We start from the raw sequence: 18,480 nt of genomic DNA, 5'->3' as shown, positions 1-18,480 counted from the left end.
ATAGCATCTGCTAGCACAAACCAGGAGTGACTCTGGCCCTTGGGCACTCACGGACTCCTTTTCCTTCCCTTTCTGCTTTGGTCGCCTTCCCTGCTCCTGCTGATGTCTGCTCCCAGGAGCAGAACCCTGCATGCAGGCCTATGCTTTTGCTTATAAGGGGCAGTACCTTTGTTAAACAGTGGGATGGGACTAGCCTTTATCCTCCACTGAATTCCTCAGAGAGAAAGTCACCTCCCCTCTCTTTCTATGAAGGATAAGAGCAGTTGGTCCCTTCCACCTCCCCCAACCCTTTATATATTATTATTTGCCTTCAGGTGATGGCACCTATAGCTCTATGCCCAGCAGGGCAGAACACAGAGAACCTAATAGAACTGGGGGTTTTAAGATCACATTGGTGGGACCAGGGGACTGGGAATCAGCAGATCCAATTTCTGTTCCTGACTCAGGCTGACTCATTCTGTGACTTTGGACAAATCACACCATTTCTCTGTGTGTCAATTTCCCCACCTGTAAAATAGGCTCAGAAGGATATGTAATAGGGCATACCTGCCCTGGAGCAGCCCCTACTAGCCAATCATGGCACTCCCTGCCTCAGTTTCCCCTCACCAGGGTTTTCTGTCTCTCCAGGGGATTCATATGGCTCAGCCCACTGGCTGAGTTACTCTCAGAGTTCAATCCCCTTCCAGGGGAACAGACGTCCCATACAAACAAAAGGTTCTTCCACCCTACTTGAGCTCATTTTCAGATTCAGTTCCCAGCCCCTCCTGGGTTACCTTTAAGTCTCCAGGATGGAGACCCAATTTCCAGGCTACTTTCCTGGAGCCTTCTCCCCCTTCACTGTCCTCTCTGGGACAAAGCCCTGACTTGCAAGCTTCTTCCCTGGAGTCCTCCCAGACCCAACTTCCAGGCATTCCGCAAGAGCCTAACTTGTTCCCTGTAGTGCCACAGACTTTTCTGTGCCCTATTATGAAGCCCCAGAATTTCAGGCTGTCACCTGGCCCCAGTTAGTCCAGTCCCCTTAGAATGGCAGGAAACTAAGAATGGCACAGGTTGGGCTGACTGAAGAGGGCTGGCCAGAACCTGGCCTTTACAGAGCAGGTCACAGAGTATTACAGAGTACTTCTTGATACAGTTGGGGTTCAGATGAAGGGTGCTGCATTATTTATTATTTGTATACATACTACAGTAGCACCTGCAGCTTTTGTCTGACACCCACGGGACTAAATGCAAGTAGTGCGAGACTCCCTGCCCCAAACAGCTTACAATCAAAGCAAAGGGGAAGCAAAGACAAAGAGAAATGTTCCTTGTGCAAGGTCACAAAGCAGGTCAGTGTAGAGCTGGAAATAAACCCAAATCTCCCAGTCCAATGCCCCGACCGCACTGCCCCTCATAGCTGCACGCTATCTTGCAGACCCCGAAAATATTTTACACCATCTTCTTTAATTTTGAGAACCTCCAGGTGCAAAGTTATTTATTCATCTTAACAGAAACAAACACCCTGCCTATAAAACAATAAATACTGCAGACCTTTATAGACCCGCTGCTAACTATTTTTACACCTCCCAGAGCCTGAGGCTGTTGTAATCCAAACCAGAGATTTCCCAGTAATTAGATTCCACTATTGCAGTAGAGATTGCTTTGGATTCCCTTAGAACATTTAAATGCTAATTTTGCAAGCATTGATTTGTAACCTGAGTTTATGATGATTTCATGCCTCTTTCAGAATGCCTGGCTTCTCCACTGTAAAATGCCAATGCTCATAAATAAAACGAATTACAGCAAGCCCTGTTTGTTCTTGCCTGTAGATGTTGCTCTTTCCCCACTGTTGTTTGTGATCATCACATGGCTGCAATGCTTGCTCAGGCCCTGCAAACACGTGATGCTCACTAGATAAGGAACCCTAATGCACTCAGTGAGTTAGTCATTGTTCTTAAAGCTGCAGCACCCAACAACATCCATTTTGAATCTTGCTGCTGTTTCCTTCTTCTCCTCCGTTTCCCAAAATGCCCTTTTTCAGTATAACTAAAGAAATGGCTATTGGAACCGCAGTCCTGGGGGTTGCTTTTGCTACTGGAGTTTTAGCAGGTAAGCGCTGCTTTCTTCTCTGATCTATAAAATCCAACACACCCTCCCAGTTCCCAAGCCCATGGCCAGAAGTGAGCTCTCCTTGAGCAGAAGGAAGCAGCAATCCAATTCAAAGCACAGTCACCAACTGTGCTCAATCCAGCTGCACTTTAGCACCCCTTTTAAAAAAAAAAAAAAAAAGTGTGTGTGTAGATTAGAAAGTAATTTACTAGATGTTGGGGGAAGAGGAGAGGGAAAAGGGGCGAAGGTGCTGGAATTAAAGCTGCTGGCTTCTAGAATTTTAGTCACGTGAAGGTGCAACATATTGTATAGGGAGCGAGCGAGGGGGAGAGAGAGAGCTTTCTATAGACTTAAAGGTTGTGGTTACATTTTTCAAAAGGCCTGGAGATTAACAATATCCTTTTTAATGAGGGTAATGGAATCTTATGCTTCAGGTCACAGGCTGACAGCTCCCAGGTCAGGCATGGGCTCTGGAAGGAATTCCCCTTGCACCTGTCCCCAAGCACTGGCCAGGGGCATGCTGGCTGATTCACCTTCCTGTGCCAGAAGCTGGCCACTGCCTGAGGCGGGAGACCAAATACAATCCTGATCCTGCAATGAGAGTGGCGTGTGTGGACTCCTTTGCCTGTTTTAGGACTCTGCACGGGTTTGCACCAGCAGATCTCATTGTAGGAGTAGCACTTATAGGAATCCATGGCAAACCCTGTGCACACTGGGCAAGATTGCATGTTGCACATCCTGCAGTATAGCTAGCCCCAAGCATTCAAAATCACAAGATTTGGCTTACAAATCATGAGATTTGTAGAAAAATAAAACAGGTTCTATTTGCTTTCTGGGTTCTGATCCTTTAGGAGTTCCATGTTCAAGTTTTTTTCTCTGCAAACATAAGGGCTAAACTTTTTTTTTTTTTTTTTTTTTAAATGAAAGTTCAGATTCTCTTGGAATCATCTGACTGCAGCTGGGAAAGAGACTAAATATTGTGAAACTCACAAGAGTTGTCAACAATTTGCAACTACCGCCTATTTCCATAATAGCATGAGCCAAAGTCCAGGTTCCAAACAGAGCCAGTAAAAGAAAATCAGAATCTGAGCTTTAGCTTTGCCGTTTGTACTTCTGTCTGTTCTCAATAAGCTGAACAGTAAAAGCAAACGTCTACCCCATTCTGTTCCTTTTTGTGGTTGCGTTATGTATACATGGTGCCAAGTATCAGGGGGTAGCCATGTTAGTCTGTATCCACAAAAACAATGAGGAGTCCGGTGGTTCCTTAAAGACTAACAGATTTATTTGGATATAAGCTTTCATGGGTAAAAAAAAACCACTACTTCAGATGCATGAAGAAGTGAGGTTTTTTACCCACAAAAGCTTATGCCCAAATAAATCTGTTAGTCTTTAAGGTGCCACCGGACTCCTCGTTTTTATGTATACATAGGAACCTACTCCGAGTGAATAGCAAGATAGAGTATCCTCTCCAAAAGACCTTTTCTAGCAAGAACTGAACACAAGGAATGGGTTATAGGCAAGGATTTGACTGAGCTCTGGCAGTAAATATACAGTGCTGTTAAGGGCCCAGTCTGTCTGTATAATCCACTATGCCACTGTACAGCAATAGGCTGGAAAGCACATCTACCAATAGCTCTTCTGCTCAGGATTAAAAGGCCAAGGTCTTAGCAAAGCTGCTGTGAGCTGTCTCAGCCCCCCCCTTGCAAGGTGACTGCAGACAGACATGCATCCTCCTAAGCACATTGGAAATTGCCATCTTAGTGTTCTGGTCATGGCTTTTTCTTCTGGTAAAAGGAGCAGGGGCTAGTTTTCTCCCATCAGCTGGGGCGAGAGCAAGCAGGGGCTGAGCAGAGGAGCAGGGACTAGGATACTCGCGTTCTGTTCCTCGCCCTGTCACTGACTCGCTGGGTGGTCGTGGCAAGTCACCAGACCTCTCTGTGCCTCAGTTTGCCCCTCTGTAAAGCAGGGATATTATTAGAAAAATGCTTTGAGATCCTTGAATTAAATGTGCCGTCTTATGGCAAAATCAGCCACTGAACAACATCAGTGTCAATTTATAGTCACTGCAGCCCTGGACTGGATTTGAACAGATGCTTTAGAGGCGAAAAACCGCTAATCCCACTGCCAGTCCCCTGAGCTGTCTAGCCCCTTCACCATCTTCATTTGGGGTTTTGCAGAGCAAGGCTCCATTAGCCTTTCGTGGCAGTTTTCTTGGTCTTTATTTGCTCAAGGCATAACTGGTCATTGCAAACTTTTTCCACTGAGACACAAAACCTTTTAATATCTTAATTTTTTTTATAGGTAAAAAATATCCATTTTTAGCTTTTGGAATTCCCCGATCATCCAAGACTTTACTTGGAAAAGGGGGCCCGCTATGGCAATACATATTGGATCACTCTCTGCGGGAGCATCCAGTCCTAAAGAAGCTGCGACTGGTCAGTGTTTTTCTCAAGATATGTTTTGTGGAGCGTGGTGTGTATACAGTACTGCTATTAATGTCCCATGATTCATAGAGTCCATGGCCAGAAGGCACCATTGTGATCACCTAGTCTGACCTCCTGTATAACACAGGCCATAGAACTTCCCCAAAATAATTCCTAGAGTGGCTCTTTTAGAAAAACATCCAGTCTTAATTTAAAAATGATCAGTGATAGAGAATCCACCACAACCTTTGGTAAATTGTCCTGATGGTTAATTACGCTGTCAAAAATGCACGCTTTATTTCCAGTCTGAATTTGTCTAGCTTCAACTTCCAGCCACTGGATCATGTTAGACCTTTCTCTGCTAGATTGAAGAGCCCATTATTAAATATTTGTTCCCCACGTAGGTATTTACAGACTCAGCAAGTCGCCCCTTAACCTTTTCTTTGTGAAGCTAAATAGATTGAGCTCCTTGAGTCCATCCTTATAAGGCATTTCAATATTGTCTGTGCCCAATACATAGATCTGCTAGTCCCTAAAGAACTGCCTTTTCTCTATCCACCTGTATGCAGATTTGTAGTGGTATCTAAGGCCCAGAGTCTCAAAGCTATTCAAGTACCTGATTCCCACTACTGAAGTGGTTGCCCCATGGCACCCAGAAGGCCAGTGGCAGAATGCCAGACTAAAACCCAGCTCTCCTTTGGCAGGGCAGTGCCTTATCCACTGGGCCAAACTACCCCCTCCATAATCATTGCATTGTTCCCTATATAAAATATTTAAATAGAAAACAAATGTGTTGATTTTAAGGCCAGAAAGAACCATTATGATCTAGTCATAGAAGGCCATAGAATTCCAGCCAGCAATTCTTGCATCAAGCCCATAGCTTCTTGCTGAGCTAGAGCGTGACTTGTAAAAAGACAGCAATCTTGATTTCAAGACTTCAAGTGACAGAGAATTCCCCCCTCCCCTAAGTAAGTTGCTCCTGTGGTTACTTACCCTCACTGTTAAGTTTGGCCACAACAATGGTAGCTGCTTATACATGTATCTTCTTTGGTAAATGAACAGAAATTGCTTCTCTGAGATCAACAGTAATAATAAACCTCAATGCTGTCCTCATCCTGAGGATCACGTTGGGCTCTTGGGGTCTGCCTGAAAGAGCAACTTCAGAGTAGTTTTTCTTTTCCTGTTTCCTTTCAATTTTGTACCATTTCCTTTTCCAGCTCACCTTGGACCATCCCTGGGGTAGAATGATGGTGTCTTGTGACCAGGCTCAGCTTATGGCAAACTTGGCCAAACTCATCAAAGCCAAGAAAGCTATTGAAATAGGTAAGAATGCACGTTTCCTAGGGCATGGCTCAACACCGATCATTTGGAAGCTATGTCAACATAGTTCCCTGCTTCACCAAGCCTACCAAAGAGCACCAAGGGTGATGGGAGGTGGTCAGAGCAGGACTCTTCAGTTAGCTTCTTGCCTCTGACCTTGGGCAAGTCAAATTTTCAATAGTGACCACTGATATTGGGTGCCCAACTTGAGACACCTGTTCTTGATTCTTAAAGGTGCTGCAAATCCCCAGCCCCCGCTGACATCAACTTCAGTGGTGAGCGCTCAGCACTTCTGTAAATAAAGACCCAGGGGTCGCAGTTTGGGTACTTAATATCAGTGGCCACTCCGGAAAGTTTTGACCCTGACCTCCCTCCCTGTTTCCTCACCTGTACAATGGGGATAAGACCAACCTCTCAGGGGTGTGGTGAAGCCTAATTCAGGGCTGACGGTACAGCAGTGTGAGCGGCTTATGTGGAAAGCACCATGGGACAAAAGCGGAAGAAGAGAGCAAAGCCCAAGTGAAAGGGCTTAGCTTGGGTGGACCTAAGGGAAGGATTCTCAACCCCCTGTTTTTCAGGGCTAGAGAATCCACAGCAGCTGCCATCTACTGCCGGTGGAGAACAACAGGCGCAGCCCACAAGGATTCAGTGTGCCATGCTGGCCGTGGCTCCGTCCCCTCCTCTTCCTTATTCCCTTAGAGACCCGCTAAAGTCAAATTCATGCCATACAGGATGGTACTCTGAGGCCAGGAGACCATTGACAGACGTAAGCTGTGAATTTAGCTAGAGAACTAACGAGAGTTCACAGCCACTATTCTGTCGGGCTTCAGCAGCTACAAAATGCTACCCTGGTAATGGGACAGATAGCATTAATTCACTAGTGATTTGGGATCCTCAGCTCTTTTGGGGGGCTTTATTCTTTAACAACAACAAAAATCCTTCTTGTCCACAGTTAAATCAGTTTTCATGGTCAAATGAGTCTTACTTCTTTCTCTCATGTCTTTTCTAGGTGTTTTTACAGGCTATAATACCTTAAACATGGCACTAGTCTTGCCAGACGATGGCAAAGTCGTTGCCTGCGATATAAATGAAGATTACGTCAGTATTGGAAAGCCGCTATGGAAAGAGGTAGATAGTCTCTGCCCGTCCCTAAATGCTCCATACTCTGAATAGGAGTGCTCAGAATTGTAGGAATATGTTTCAGGACTCTGTTTCCCTCCAATTCTCAGATGTGCGTGTGTGGCAGCTGCAGGAAAGAATCAGGAAGTTAGAGGGTTACGCAACTTATCCACCCAAATCCAAGTGTCACAGAATGTGAGCATTCACTTTAGGCACTATAGTATAGGCTGGGTTGAGGCAACTTGATAAACTTGGCCTGTTTGACCAAATGTTATTTGAATTCTGGAAGTAACAGGGAGAATAGGTATGGGATCCTCCAATTTTATGGTGACTTTTCTGAGTGCATCCCACTTTAAGATATTTCACAACTATTTCCATCAAATCCCTTTCCTCTTTTGTTTCAGGCAGGAGTGGAGCATAAAATAGACTTGCGGATTAAACCAGCAATACAAACACTTGGTAGGTAACATAATAAATATGAAAAGTAGAGGCTGAAGACTTAGTCCTTCATGTGAAGTCTGAGATTAGGAGTTGTATAGCAAAGATGAACATGCAGTTTCATCAGTCACAATGGGCGGCTTCCCAGTTATATAAAGGAAATTTAGGAAGAGTTCAGCTGTTTCCAGATACTGGGAGAGAGAGAGAGAGAGAAAGTGGATAACTGTTCATCCACTATCCATGGTTACATTGGTCACTTAAACACAGCAATGGGCTGTGTGGGTAATATTAAGAGGTATTGTCTTGCTGCTTCTATCACAGGGAAAGCTGCTTAAGATGGATTTAAATTGGACAAAGCCCAATTTCTCTCCCTTGAAGTGTCTGTTCTAAGTGATTATCTGTTTATTCTAGGCAAGCAAAGTCTTCTCCGAGGAGTGAAAGATGCAGAGGGAATCGAGAAGCTAGTGTACAAGCATCAGAGACAGGAGATTTCTGTTCTGGGGAAATGCAGTTTGGTATTCGTGGTCAGGAGGAAGCAAAGCCTTCCAAGACCACGGAAAAGGCAGATGCAGAACAAGTTTGTATAATAGGAAACACTGTCTCACAGGGGAGCAGCATTAAGGAGGGAAAGTTGCTGTCAGAAAGACTGTTTATTCCCACTGCTAATGCCAGTGATCCATTCCACCAGCCAATGCTGCTTCTTTGCCCACACTTAGCTTTTTCAGAAGAAGTGTCTTTAAGAGACAAAACTATCCAGAAGCAGCCTAGCACAGTCACTGTAGTACACATGGGGCAGTGTTCTCTTAGTGTGACTGATGTTGCTGTCCTGCCTGGTAGCTAGACTAATGCGGCCTGTCACCCACTCTCTTCTGTCATAAACATTAGCCTTGTCTGGGCCACGTTCTTCCCTCCAGTGTACTCATACAAACTCTGATAACAACAGGGCTGTCTGCTGACTAACCCTATGCAGAAAAGGCCTCACAAGTTGTTCTCCAAAACAAGAGGGTGCAGAGCAATTTGAGAAGGGCAGATAACTTGCATGAGCTCCTTGCTCCTTCATAGTAGGCCTCTCAAAACCCTACCTCTCTTCCCCTTCTCTTCTGTAGAGGTCACTACTGAGATGCTGCAGTGCGGAGTGAGATTCCAAATGGGGTCCCCTCCCAAAACACACAGAGTAGTGGTGGGTGGGGCTATAAACAGCCAAGTACTTCTCTCACCTTCTAGTGCCCTGAGGAGGACCAGAGCCATTGTCTCTGCAGCTGACAGTTCCAGTTTGGAGCTGTCAGCCAGAGTGCAGCGTAAGAAAGTTTTAACAGACCCCAGTTCCACTTGTTTTGGCCCAAAAAGGAGAAATGGAATGGGTGACTCCTGAGAAAAGCCCACTGGTTGACAACCATTTGCTGCCATCTGTGATTACACAAAGGATGCACTTACTCAGGCAAAGTCCACCAAAGGGCCTTTTGGGTAAGAATTCTGCATGACCCAAATTACAGCACTGTGGTCAGCAGTTGATTGATCAGTCTGAAAATTCATTTAACATCTAGGGCCTTTCTACTGGGGGAAAATTTCTAACCAGCTTTAAAAACCAGTTCAGCTAAGCTGATTTTAAAACTAATGGAGAAGTAGTGTAAACCCAGTTTAAAGGATCCTGGCCTGCTCTTACTGAACCAAATTTAGGAGTATCATGTCTACAGTCTACACTATGGCTTTGGCTGCTTCTAAAATTGGATAATAAGCTTCTCCAGACCCTTGTAGACTCTGAGCCTTGACGCACATGGATTGTCTCATCCCTTTATTGAGGCTACATCTACACTACAGGGGGGAGTCGATTTAAGATACGCAAATTCAGCTACGTGAATAGCATAGCTGAATTTGACGTATCGCAGCCGACTTACCCCGCTGTGAGGACGGCGGCAAAATCGACTTCTGCGGCTTCCTGTCGACGGCGCTTACTCCCACCTCCGCTGGTGGAGTAAGAGCGCCGATTCGGGGATTGATTGTCGCGTCCCAACGGGACGCGATAAATCGATCCCCGAGAGGTCGATTTCTACCCGCCGATTCAGGCGGGTAGTGTAGACCTAGCCTCAGTGTTAAACCAGAGCATCACAACATGCTTTGTTTCCTGTATAGATGAACTACTGGCAGACGGTGAAGCTGGGACCTATGACTTTGCTTTCATAGATGCAGATAAACAGAGTTACAATGAGTACTATGAAAAATGTTTACGTCTCATAAGGAAAGGGGGAATCATAGCTATTGATAATGTAAGTATTAACCCACTGTTCCACCCCCACTTTAAGTCACATTAGATAGTTCCAGTAACAACCTTAATTCTGACCCAGGGGACATAGATTCCAAACACAGCATTAAGTTTCCAAATTATATAAAGGTGATTAAAAAAAGACAACATGATTGTTTTATTTACCTGTTAATGACACACACAGGTAATATCTGCAGCAACTAAAACGACCTTGCATTAACCTGTATATATGTACACTTCAGCGTCTACTGTGCCCACACACACACACACACACACACACAGTGCAGAATACCAATATCTTATCAAGCTATTCATGCATTACACAAAGAATGCTTTATTTAACAGTTATATCCTCCTACAGGGCATCTTCTACAATTGTAAACTGTTCATAATACCTAAAACTACATTTGTTTTATTCATCATCATGTTACAAGTGACTTCCAAATACTTTAGAGAAATTATTGAACAGTATTACTCAAAAAGAAAGAGAGGGATCAGTGTTAGTTGTTTTAGGAATGTCTACACATTTTCATTTGTCTACCTATTTCTATTAGGTTAACTTATTTATAAGGGCTAGTCTGAGGCTTAATATTTGCAAACAGCTCTGAGATGTTGCATTTCTATAGAGCCTTCTGCCCAAGGATCTCAAAGCACACTATGAAAGTAGGTGGGTATAGTTGTCCCCAGTAAATAGATGTGAAAACTCAGAGAGGTCCAAATTAAGCAAAGCATTTACATATGTACTGGAGATTGTCCCTATTCAACCTATCACTTAAGCTTAAGTTCCATTGATGCTAATGAGATTCAAGCACATGCCTAAAGTTAAGCATGTGCTTAAGTGATAGGCTGATTAGGGATGGATTGCTGAATCAGGACCAGAACGATTGAGTGACTTGCCAAAGGTCACAAAGTCAGGGAATAGACTCTGGACTCCCAGTCCCACTGGAGTATGCTGCCTCTGTGTGGTGTGTTGTTAGTATAAATGCAAAATCTTATAATGCTCTTCAACCAAACTCCTGATTTATCCAACTACTTTGTGATCTGATACGCTGTGATAATCAAGGGCTTTTCTATGCTACCACAGCCTGGCCTGGGATAGCTATGCCAGCCTGGCCTGGGATAGCTATGCCAGCCAAGCCTCCTAGTGGAGACACAGTATACCGCAACAGAAGGAGTTCTGCCAGCATAGCTATACCACCTTCCTGTGTGACATTAGTTAAGCCAACAGAAGCACTCTGCTATTGGCATAGTTATGTCTAGACTGGAAGTTTTGCCAGCCTAGCTATATTGGCTGGGGGTGTGCTTTTTTCCCCCCCCCCTCTCCTAACCAACATAGCTATGCTAGCAAAACTTTGTAGTGTAGACAAGGCCTAACAAAAAGCAGTTAAAGGGATTGTCAACACATGCTTGCGAAAGGCTGTGTGGACAGACTTACATGAGTTTAAACCACGCTTAACCTCTTTTGAATGGGTTTAAAATAAACTGAAATAAATATGGATTAAACTGCAGTGTGTCCACACAACCTTTTGCACTATTCTAATTTAATCAGTTTAAAAATCACACCTTTAGTTAAACACTTACAACTCTAAATGTAGAGAAGCCCATAGTCTTGTAAACTCTAATAAAGTTCTCTCTTGACCCTACATTTCCCTTTGGACTGTCAGTGCCATCAACAGCCTGGTCAGATGCTGAGTGCACCTTGCACATAAGGGTGATTGTTTTCATGTGATTCTTGTTTACACTAGGTTTTATGGCACGGGAAAGTATTGAAGCCAAGCAAAAACGATATGGAAACCCAAAGCCTCCACCACCTCAATGAGAAGATCTTCCGAGATGTACGAGTCAATATCAGCATGCTCCCAATGGGGGATGGAGTGACACTAGCATTCAAGCTATAGTATGAGAAAAATGCTGGGCAATGGAAGGGAGACAGAGAAGCACCAAATAATCAGGCAAAACTAAGTGGAACATGAGTAGCATCTGTAATGTGAACCTGTGTCTCAGCAGAATAGCATAAAGCTGGAAAAACAGTCCTTGAAATGACCAGAAAAACTACAGGTATCTAAATACAATGGTAGAAAAAAGATTTATATTAAAATTTAGTATAATTTTATATCATAATAAGTTGTCTTTGTAAGAGACAGTGATAGAGGGAAGGAATCTCCTTAAGGGCCCACTCCTTCAAGACACTGAATGACTTTATTATTACTTGTATTATGAGATACAGACATTCCCTATTGTAAAGAGCTTACATTTACACAGGCAAGACAGACAAAGGGTGAGCACTGAAAGATTAAGTGATTTACCCAAGATCGCATAGGGAATCTGTACCACTGCCAGGAATGGAGCCCTGAGGGGTCCAGGCCCAGTTCAGCGTGTTAACCAAAAGACCGTCTTTCCTTGACTTTCATTGCCTTGAAGGGGATTTAACAGTGCTCACCATCTCTTAGGAGTGGCCCTGTAAATCACTCTAGAAATGAAGCCACAAAGCAGCATGAGTAACCAGGAGAGGAAAGCAGCTGTAACCCAGCACAATGAAACTATGCGCCACTGACAGAAGAGCAAAAGGGTCGCTCGTAACAAAGCTGAGAATGGGAGGTAGCATAACATTAGCGTTGCCAGGAGACTGGTGAGGTAGGAGGACACCTACTCTGGTTAGATGATTGCTGATTTAATCCATGCAGAGGACATAGCAAGATGCATGCTGCTGTTCCTTGTTATCTTAGTTACTGAACAAGTGGTGGGGATGTAGTGGGTACAAAATGATGGCTGCCACTGACATTTAAGGTCATGAAGACTTAAGAAAACAAGAGATGAGCACTGTGTAATCCGGCTGTGAGCTCCCTGTAAGATCAATTTCTCAAACAGCATGGAGCCTGTAGCATTGCTGTTCATGCCCAGTACTTGGTACAGTATCTCCTCGTACACTGCAGTTGTCACCAACCAGTAGATGGCCATCTCCTGGCGCAGCAGGGTTGCCACTAAGACAGACTCCCTGCCTGCCCTAGCCCCAATGGCCAGTGCAGCCCCGGGGGGGGGGACAGGGATCTCCCTTTGTGTGCTGCCCTTCTCTGCAAGCACCATCCCCACAGCTCCCATTGGCCAGGAATGGGGAGCTGTGGCCAGTGAGAGCTGCGGGGGCAGTGCTTGCAGAGAGAGACAGTGTGCGGAGCCACATGCCCCCCGCCCCTCCCTTAGGGGTCGCAGGGGCACGTTGGCCCCTTCCAGGAGTGGCATGGGGGTGGGGTAGGCAGGGAGCCTGCCTTAGCGGCAGCCTTGCTACACCAGAGACCAGGAGCTGCCAGAGGTAAGTGCTGCCCGGCGGGAGGCCACACACCAGCTCTGAGCCCTCTCTTGGAGCCAGCACCCCATATGCTCTCCTGCACCCCGAACTGCCTCCTGCACCCTGAATCCTAGCCCTGATCCCCCTCCCAGAGCCAGCACCCTGTACCCCCTCCTGACCCCAACCCCCTGCCCCAGCCCAGAGCCCCATCCTGCACCCAAACTCCCTCCCAGAGCCCACACCCCCTCCTGCACCCCTACCCCAGCCTGGTGAAAGTGTGAGGTTGGGGGAGAGCTGGGGGGATGGAGAGAATGGGGCAGGGCTTTGGGGAAGGGGTGGGTAGATCCTAGGTTGCCCTTAAATTCAAAAAGTGATTTTGGGCATAAAAAGGTTGGAGACCACTGTTGTATAGCTTGTGCTTTCGCATCTGTCATTTGATTTGTCACACACTAGTCAAAAGAGACTTGTGTGTGACTTGTGGACTATGAACCTTCCTCAAGAGACTGTCTACTATTCCAGCAGAAAACTCAAAGCAAATGCAGCTTGACAAGTATTGGGGTTTTTTGGTGTTGAAATTGAAGTCCTCCTCTAAAAGACATTAACAAGCTGTTACAATTATTGCCAGGCAGTGTGAAGCACTTTAGAGCTGCTTTGGATCTAGCCATGAATGACAGTCCAGTAAGGAAAACTCTACAGTTTCCAATGCAATTAGAAAGTGACATAGAAACTCACTCTGTTTATTCACAACATTCAACAGGTTTAGGAGTCTGAGCTCTCAGAACCCACAACTTTGTGGCTAATTCTTCCCAGCTGTTGATCAGATAGCTTGTGTACTGTTCATTGGAACCCTCACTTCCACTTTTGTAAGAAGTTGGGGGGGGGGGGGGGGTCTTTTTCCGGCCCCCAAAGGGGGGGGGGGGGGCTGGATTTTCAGCAAGGTATTTGGACCAAGAAGGAGCTGCACAACTTCCCAGCAACAAGATTTTCAGAAGGGAGTTAGAAATTCCAGATGCTGACCTGAGAACCTTAACAGGGCCTGATTTTCAAAAAGCATGGAGCACCTGCCCTCTACAAAACAGGCCCCTTTAAGAAACATCCTCCAAGGCACTCAGAAGATCACTAACCGTATTTGAAAATCTTGGCCCAGGTTTCTTTCTGCTTTTCAGTGTGAATGATGACCCAGTAGGCAAGGATCCTACTATCTGAATCTACAAATATGTACATTTTGTGAAGGGGGACTGTTTCATAGGTTTTACTATAGAATCATAGAAATGTAGGGCTGGAAGGAGCCTCAAGAAGTCATCTAGTCCAACCCCCTGCACTGAGGCAGAACCAAGTAAACGTAGACAAACACTTGTCAGGGATGGGCTAACCTTTTCTGGAAAACCTCCAGAGATGGGGATTCAACAGCCTCCCCCCATGGACGCATATTCCAGAGTTTTACTACCTTAGAGATAGAAAGCTTTTCCTAATATCTAACCTAAATCTCCCTTGCTGCAGTTTACTTCTTGTCCTACCTTCAGTAGACAGAAAACAATTGATCCCCATCCTTTCTCTAACAGCTCTTACCATATTTATAGCTGAACATTTGATTTTCACATAAGTGTAGTACTTTGCACTTGTTTTTACTGAATTTCATCTCACTGAATTCAGACCAGTTCTCCAATTTGTCAAGATTGTTGTGAATTCTCATCCTGGCCTCCGAAGTCCTTGCAACACTTCCCAGCTGGGTTTCATCCATAAACCTTATAAGCATAGTCTCAACTTCATTAGCCAAGTCATTAATAAAAATATTGAATAGTATCAGACCAAGGACATACCCTGGCAGGAACTCACTAAATACCATACATCTTCCCTGTTTGACAGCATACAATTGATAACTATTTTTTAGTACATTTTTTCAACCAGTTATGCACCCAGCTAATAATAAAGTCATCTAGGCCACATTCCCCTTGTTTGCTTATGAGAATGTCACATGGGACTGTGTCAAAAACCTCACTAAAAATCAAGATATCTCACATTTACTGCTTCCCACCTATCTAGGCCAGTAAGCTTGTCAAAGAAGGAAATTAGTTTGGTTCAGCATGATTTGTTCTTGACAAATCCATGTTGGCTATTACATGTCACCCTGATACCCTCTAGTTCAGTGGTCCCCAAACTGTGGGATGCCCCCCTTAGGAGGGCGTGGAGGAACATCCAGGGGACACAGCCAGGCTTTGGTCCACCCCCATGCGGGGCAGGGAGGGAGTGCCACCCAGCCCTGCTCTGCCTCCAACTCCACTCCAGCCCAGCCCCCAAGCCGCAGCCCTGCTCCCGGCCTGTCTCGAGGTTCACAGAGAATGCCTGGCCTTGAGGAGTAAGGTGTACAGGAAGTGGGGGGGCGGGGAACAACATTTTTTTTTGCTTTGGATTCCACTAGCATGTTTGAGGTGTCACAACCCTTCTGACTGCCTTTTGTGATCCCCTGGGGGTTGTGACCTACTGACTGAGAAACTCTGATGTGAGGAACTCCCTGTAACTGGGGGCTCAAGCGCTGGGGTGATAAACATTCTGGGAATTAGAATCCAGCTGTAGACAGTTTACAAAATGTTTAAGAGCATTTTGTAATTTTGCAGTATGAGTCTTAGTTTTTTTCTAATAATAGCAACAACAGTAATAGCGTCTTTATAGAGCTCTCTATTCCTGTTTAAAGGCATTCGGAAGAGGCAGTGTGGGGGCAGAGCAGAAGCGGGGCGGGGGCAGCTTTCCTGGCCGGCTCAGCCAGCCACGGGATCAGACTGGCCGGGGCCCCTTCTGACTCTGGGCCCGGTGCTACGGTAAACCCAATACTGCACCCACCAACTGAACTACCAGGGTCACTAATACTTGACCCTCAGTTGGAAGGGTGTCCAAGATGTATATTGAGAGAGGAGGTCATTCCAGATGTGCAGACCCTCAGCAGAGAGGCCACATCAGTGCAACAGAATCTCAGTTCTACTGTGTGCTGCTGAAATTTTCCCATGCACTCAAATGAATCCTGGCGATAAGAGCTTTAAAAAAAAAAACAATCAACTATTGAGAGACTGACGGTAGGAATGCAAGAGTCAACAACACTGCTCTGATTGCCAAACTTTTAGAACCAATAATGGAGTTGGGGTTTTAAAAGGGACAATTATTCAAAACATGGGTCTTCTCTTAGCCAGTTTCCCCAGTCCCTACTGTTTGCTCACAGGATAGTAAGTCTGTTTAAAGAGGAGGAAGTATTGTCTGGTAGTTGGAGCGTGGGACTATGAATCAGGAGGCCTGGCTTCTGTACCTGACTCTGCTCTCAAAGCCCTGATTCAGCCAAGCACTTACTTAAGTGCTTTGCTGAACTGAGGACTGTTATGAGTGAAACTCAGGCCTGGAAGATAGCTGTGACAAGATGTATACACAACTTAAGTGGGATGTAAATTAGGTATAGACTTAGGCCTGGTCTACACTACGGGTTTAGGTCGACTTTAGCAGCGTTAAACCGAATTAAGCCTGGACACGTCCACACAACGAAGCCCTTTCTTTCGACTTAAAGGGTCCTTTAAACTGGTTTCTTTACACCACCTCCGACGAGGGGATTAGCGATAAAACCGGCCTTTGCGGGTCGGAATTGGGGTAGTGTGGACGGAATTCGACGTTATTGGCCTCCGGGAGCTATCCCACAGTGCTTCATTGTGACCGCTCTGGACAGCACTCTCAACTCAGATGCACTGACCAGGTAGACAGGAAAAGACCCGCGAATGTTTGAATTTCATTTCCTGTTTGCCCAGCGTGGAGAGCACAGGTGACCACGCAGAGCTCATCAGCACAGGTAACCGTGATGGAGTCCCAGGATCGCAAAAGAGCTCCAGCATGGACCGAACGGGAGGTACGAGATCTGCTCGCCATATGGGGAGATGAAGCAGTGATAGCTGAACTCCGTAGCAGTAAAAGAAATGGAAAAGTATTAGAAAAGATCTACAAGGTCATGAAGGACCAAGGCCATAACAGGGACACACAGCAGTGCCGCGTGAAAATTAAGGAGCTACGGCAAGCTTACCACAAAGCCAGAGAAGCAAACGGAAAGTCCGGGGCAGAGCCGCAAACTTGCCGCTACTACGCGGAGCTGCGTGCGATCCTAGGGGGTGCAGCCACCACTACCCCAACCGTGTGCTATGACTCTCTCACTGGAGAAACACACAGGGAAGACGGTTCGGGGAACGAGGAAGATGACGATGGAGGTACTGTAGGTAGCTCACAGCAGCAAGGAAGCGGAGAAACCGGTTTCCCCAACAGCCAGGATATGTTTGTGACCCTGGACCTGGAACCAGTAACCCCCGAACTCACCCAAGACCCTCAGGGCACACAGGAGACCTCTGGTGAGTGTAACTTTGTAAATATTTGTAAACGTTACAAAAAAAAAAAAGCAAGCGTGTTTAATGATTAATTTGCCCTGGCAATCGCGGCCAGTACATCTACTGGAAAAGTCTGTTAACGTGTATGGGGATGGAGCGGAAATCCTCCAGGGACATCTCCAGAAAGCTCTCCTGGTTGAAATGGGGTGATTTTATTAAGGGGACATTCAGAGGCGCCCGTTCCTGCTCTTCTGACCAGAAATGTTCCCCGCTGTTAACCACGCGGTGGGGGGAGGGGTGAAGTGATCATCCCAGAGAATCGTGTGTGTGTGTGTGGGGGGGGGGTGGTTTACTTGTGTTTGTGGCGCATGTTAACCGGGAAACCGCAGCCCCTCCTTTTACATTGAAACCCCATTTTAAATGGACAACCCAATTCATCCTTGATATGGGAAATGCGCTGCTGTTTGCAACCTTTCCCGCATGTTAAGAAGGTTAAAAAAGCCAAAACACTGTGGCCTACCATGGCTGCCTGCAAGCCGAAATATGCGACCTTGTAATGAAAGAGTGTACCCATTGTTCTCTAAAATGTGTCTTTTTTAACCACCTCTCCCTTCTCCTCCACCAGCTGCAAATGTTTCTCCTTCGCAGAGGCTCGTGAACATTAGAAAGAGAAAACGTAGGACGAGGGACGATATGTTCATGGAGCTGCAGATGTCCTCCCACACTGATAGAGCACAGCAGAATGCGTGGAGGCAGTCAATGTCGGAGATGAGAAAAGCCCAATATGAACGAGAGGAGAGGTGGCGGGCTGAATCGCGGGATGAACAGAGCAAGTGGTGGGCTGAAGACGATAGGTGGCGTCAGCTTGCAGACAGACGGCAAGAGGCAATGCTCCGTCTGCTGGAGCATCAAACTGATATGCTCGAGCGTATGGTTGAGTTGCAGGAAAGGCAGCAGGAGCAGAGACCGCCGCTACAGCCCCTGTGTAACCAACAGCCCTCCTCCCCAAGTTCCATAGCCTCCTCACCAAGACGCCCAAGAACACGGTGGGGGGGCCTCCGTCCACCCAGTCACTCCACCCCAGATGATCGCCCAAGCATCAGAAGGCTGGCCTTCAATAAGAGTTAAAGTTTTAAAATGCAGTGTGTCCTTTTCCATCCCTCCTCCCCCACCCATCCCAGGCTACCTTGGCAATTATCCCCCTAC

General features: G+C 46.0%; 1 protein-coding gene across 3 annotated transcripts; it reads left to right on the top strand.

The window, feature by feature from the left end:
- Window positions 1-1,906: 1,906 nt before the first annotated feature.
- Window positions 1,907-17,929, top strand: COMTD1 (catechol-O-methyltransferase domain containing 1). 3 transcript variants are annotated; one of them, XR_004646535.1, is made up of 8 exons: window positions 2,004-2,085; window positions 4,387-4,520; window positions 5,726-5,831; window positions 6,838-6,956; window positions 7,352-7,406; window positions 9,516-9,649; window positions 11,391-11,703; window positions 17,900-17,929. XR_004646535.1 is itself a non-coding variant. In XM_034776698.1 (7 exons), the coding sequence occupies exons 1-7, from the start codon at window positions 2,004-2,006 to the stop codon at window positions 11,541-11,543; spliced, it is 783 nt and encodes a 260-aa protein (XP_034632589.1). In that variant the 3' UTR covers window positions 11,544-11,758. The 3 variants fall into 3 exon arrangements, 2 of the variants coding, with proteins under 2 accessions (XP_034632590.1, XP_034632589.1); XM_034776698.1 differs by lacking the exon at window positions 17,900-17,929 and having other exon boundaries at window positions 11,391-11,758; XM_034776699.1 differs by lacking the exons at window positions 9,516-9,649; window positions 11,391-11,703; window positions 17,900-17,929 and adding an exon at window positions 7,797-9,304 and having other exon boundaries at window positions 1,907-2,085.
- Window positions 17,930-18,480: the final 551 nt, after the last annotated feature.

The sequence above is a fragment of the Trachemys scripta genome, chromosome 7 (assembly GCF_013100865.1).
Source record: "Trachemys scripta elegans isolate TJP31775 chromosome 7, CAS_Tse_1.0, whole genome shotgun sequence".
Classification (NCBI taxonomy): Eukaryota; Metazoa; Chordata; order Testudines; family Emydidae; genus Trachemys; species Trachemys scripta.
This window is presented reverse-complemented; position numbering and strand designations above follow the sequence as displayed.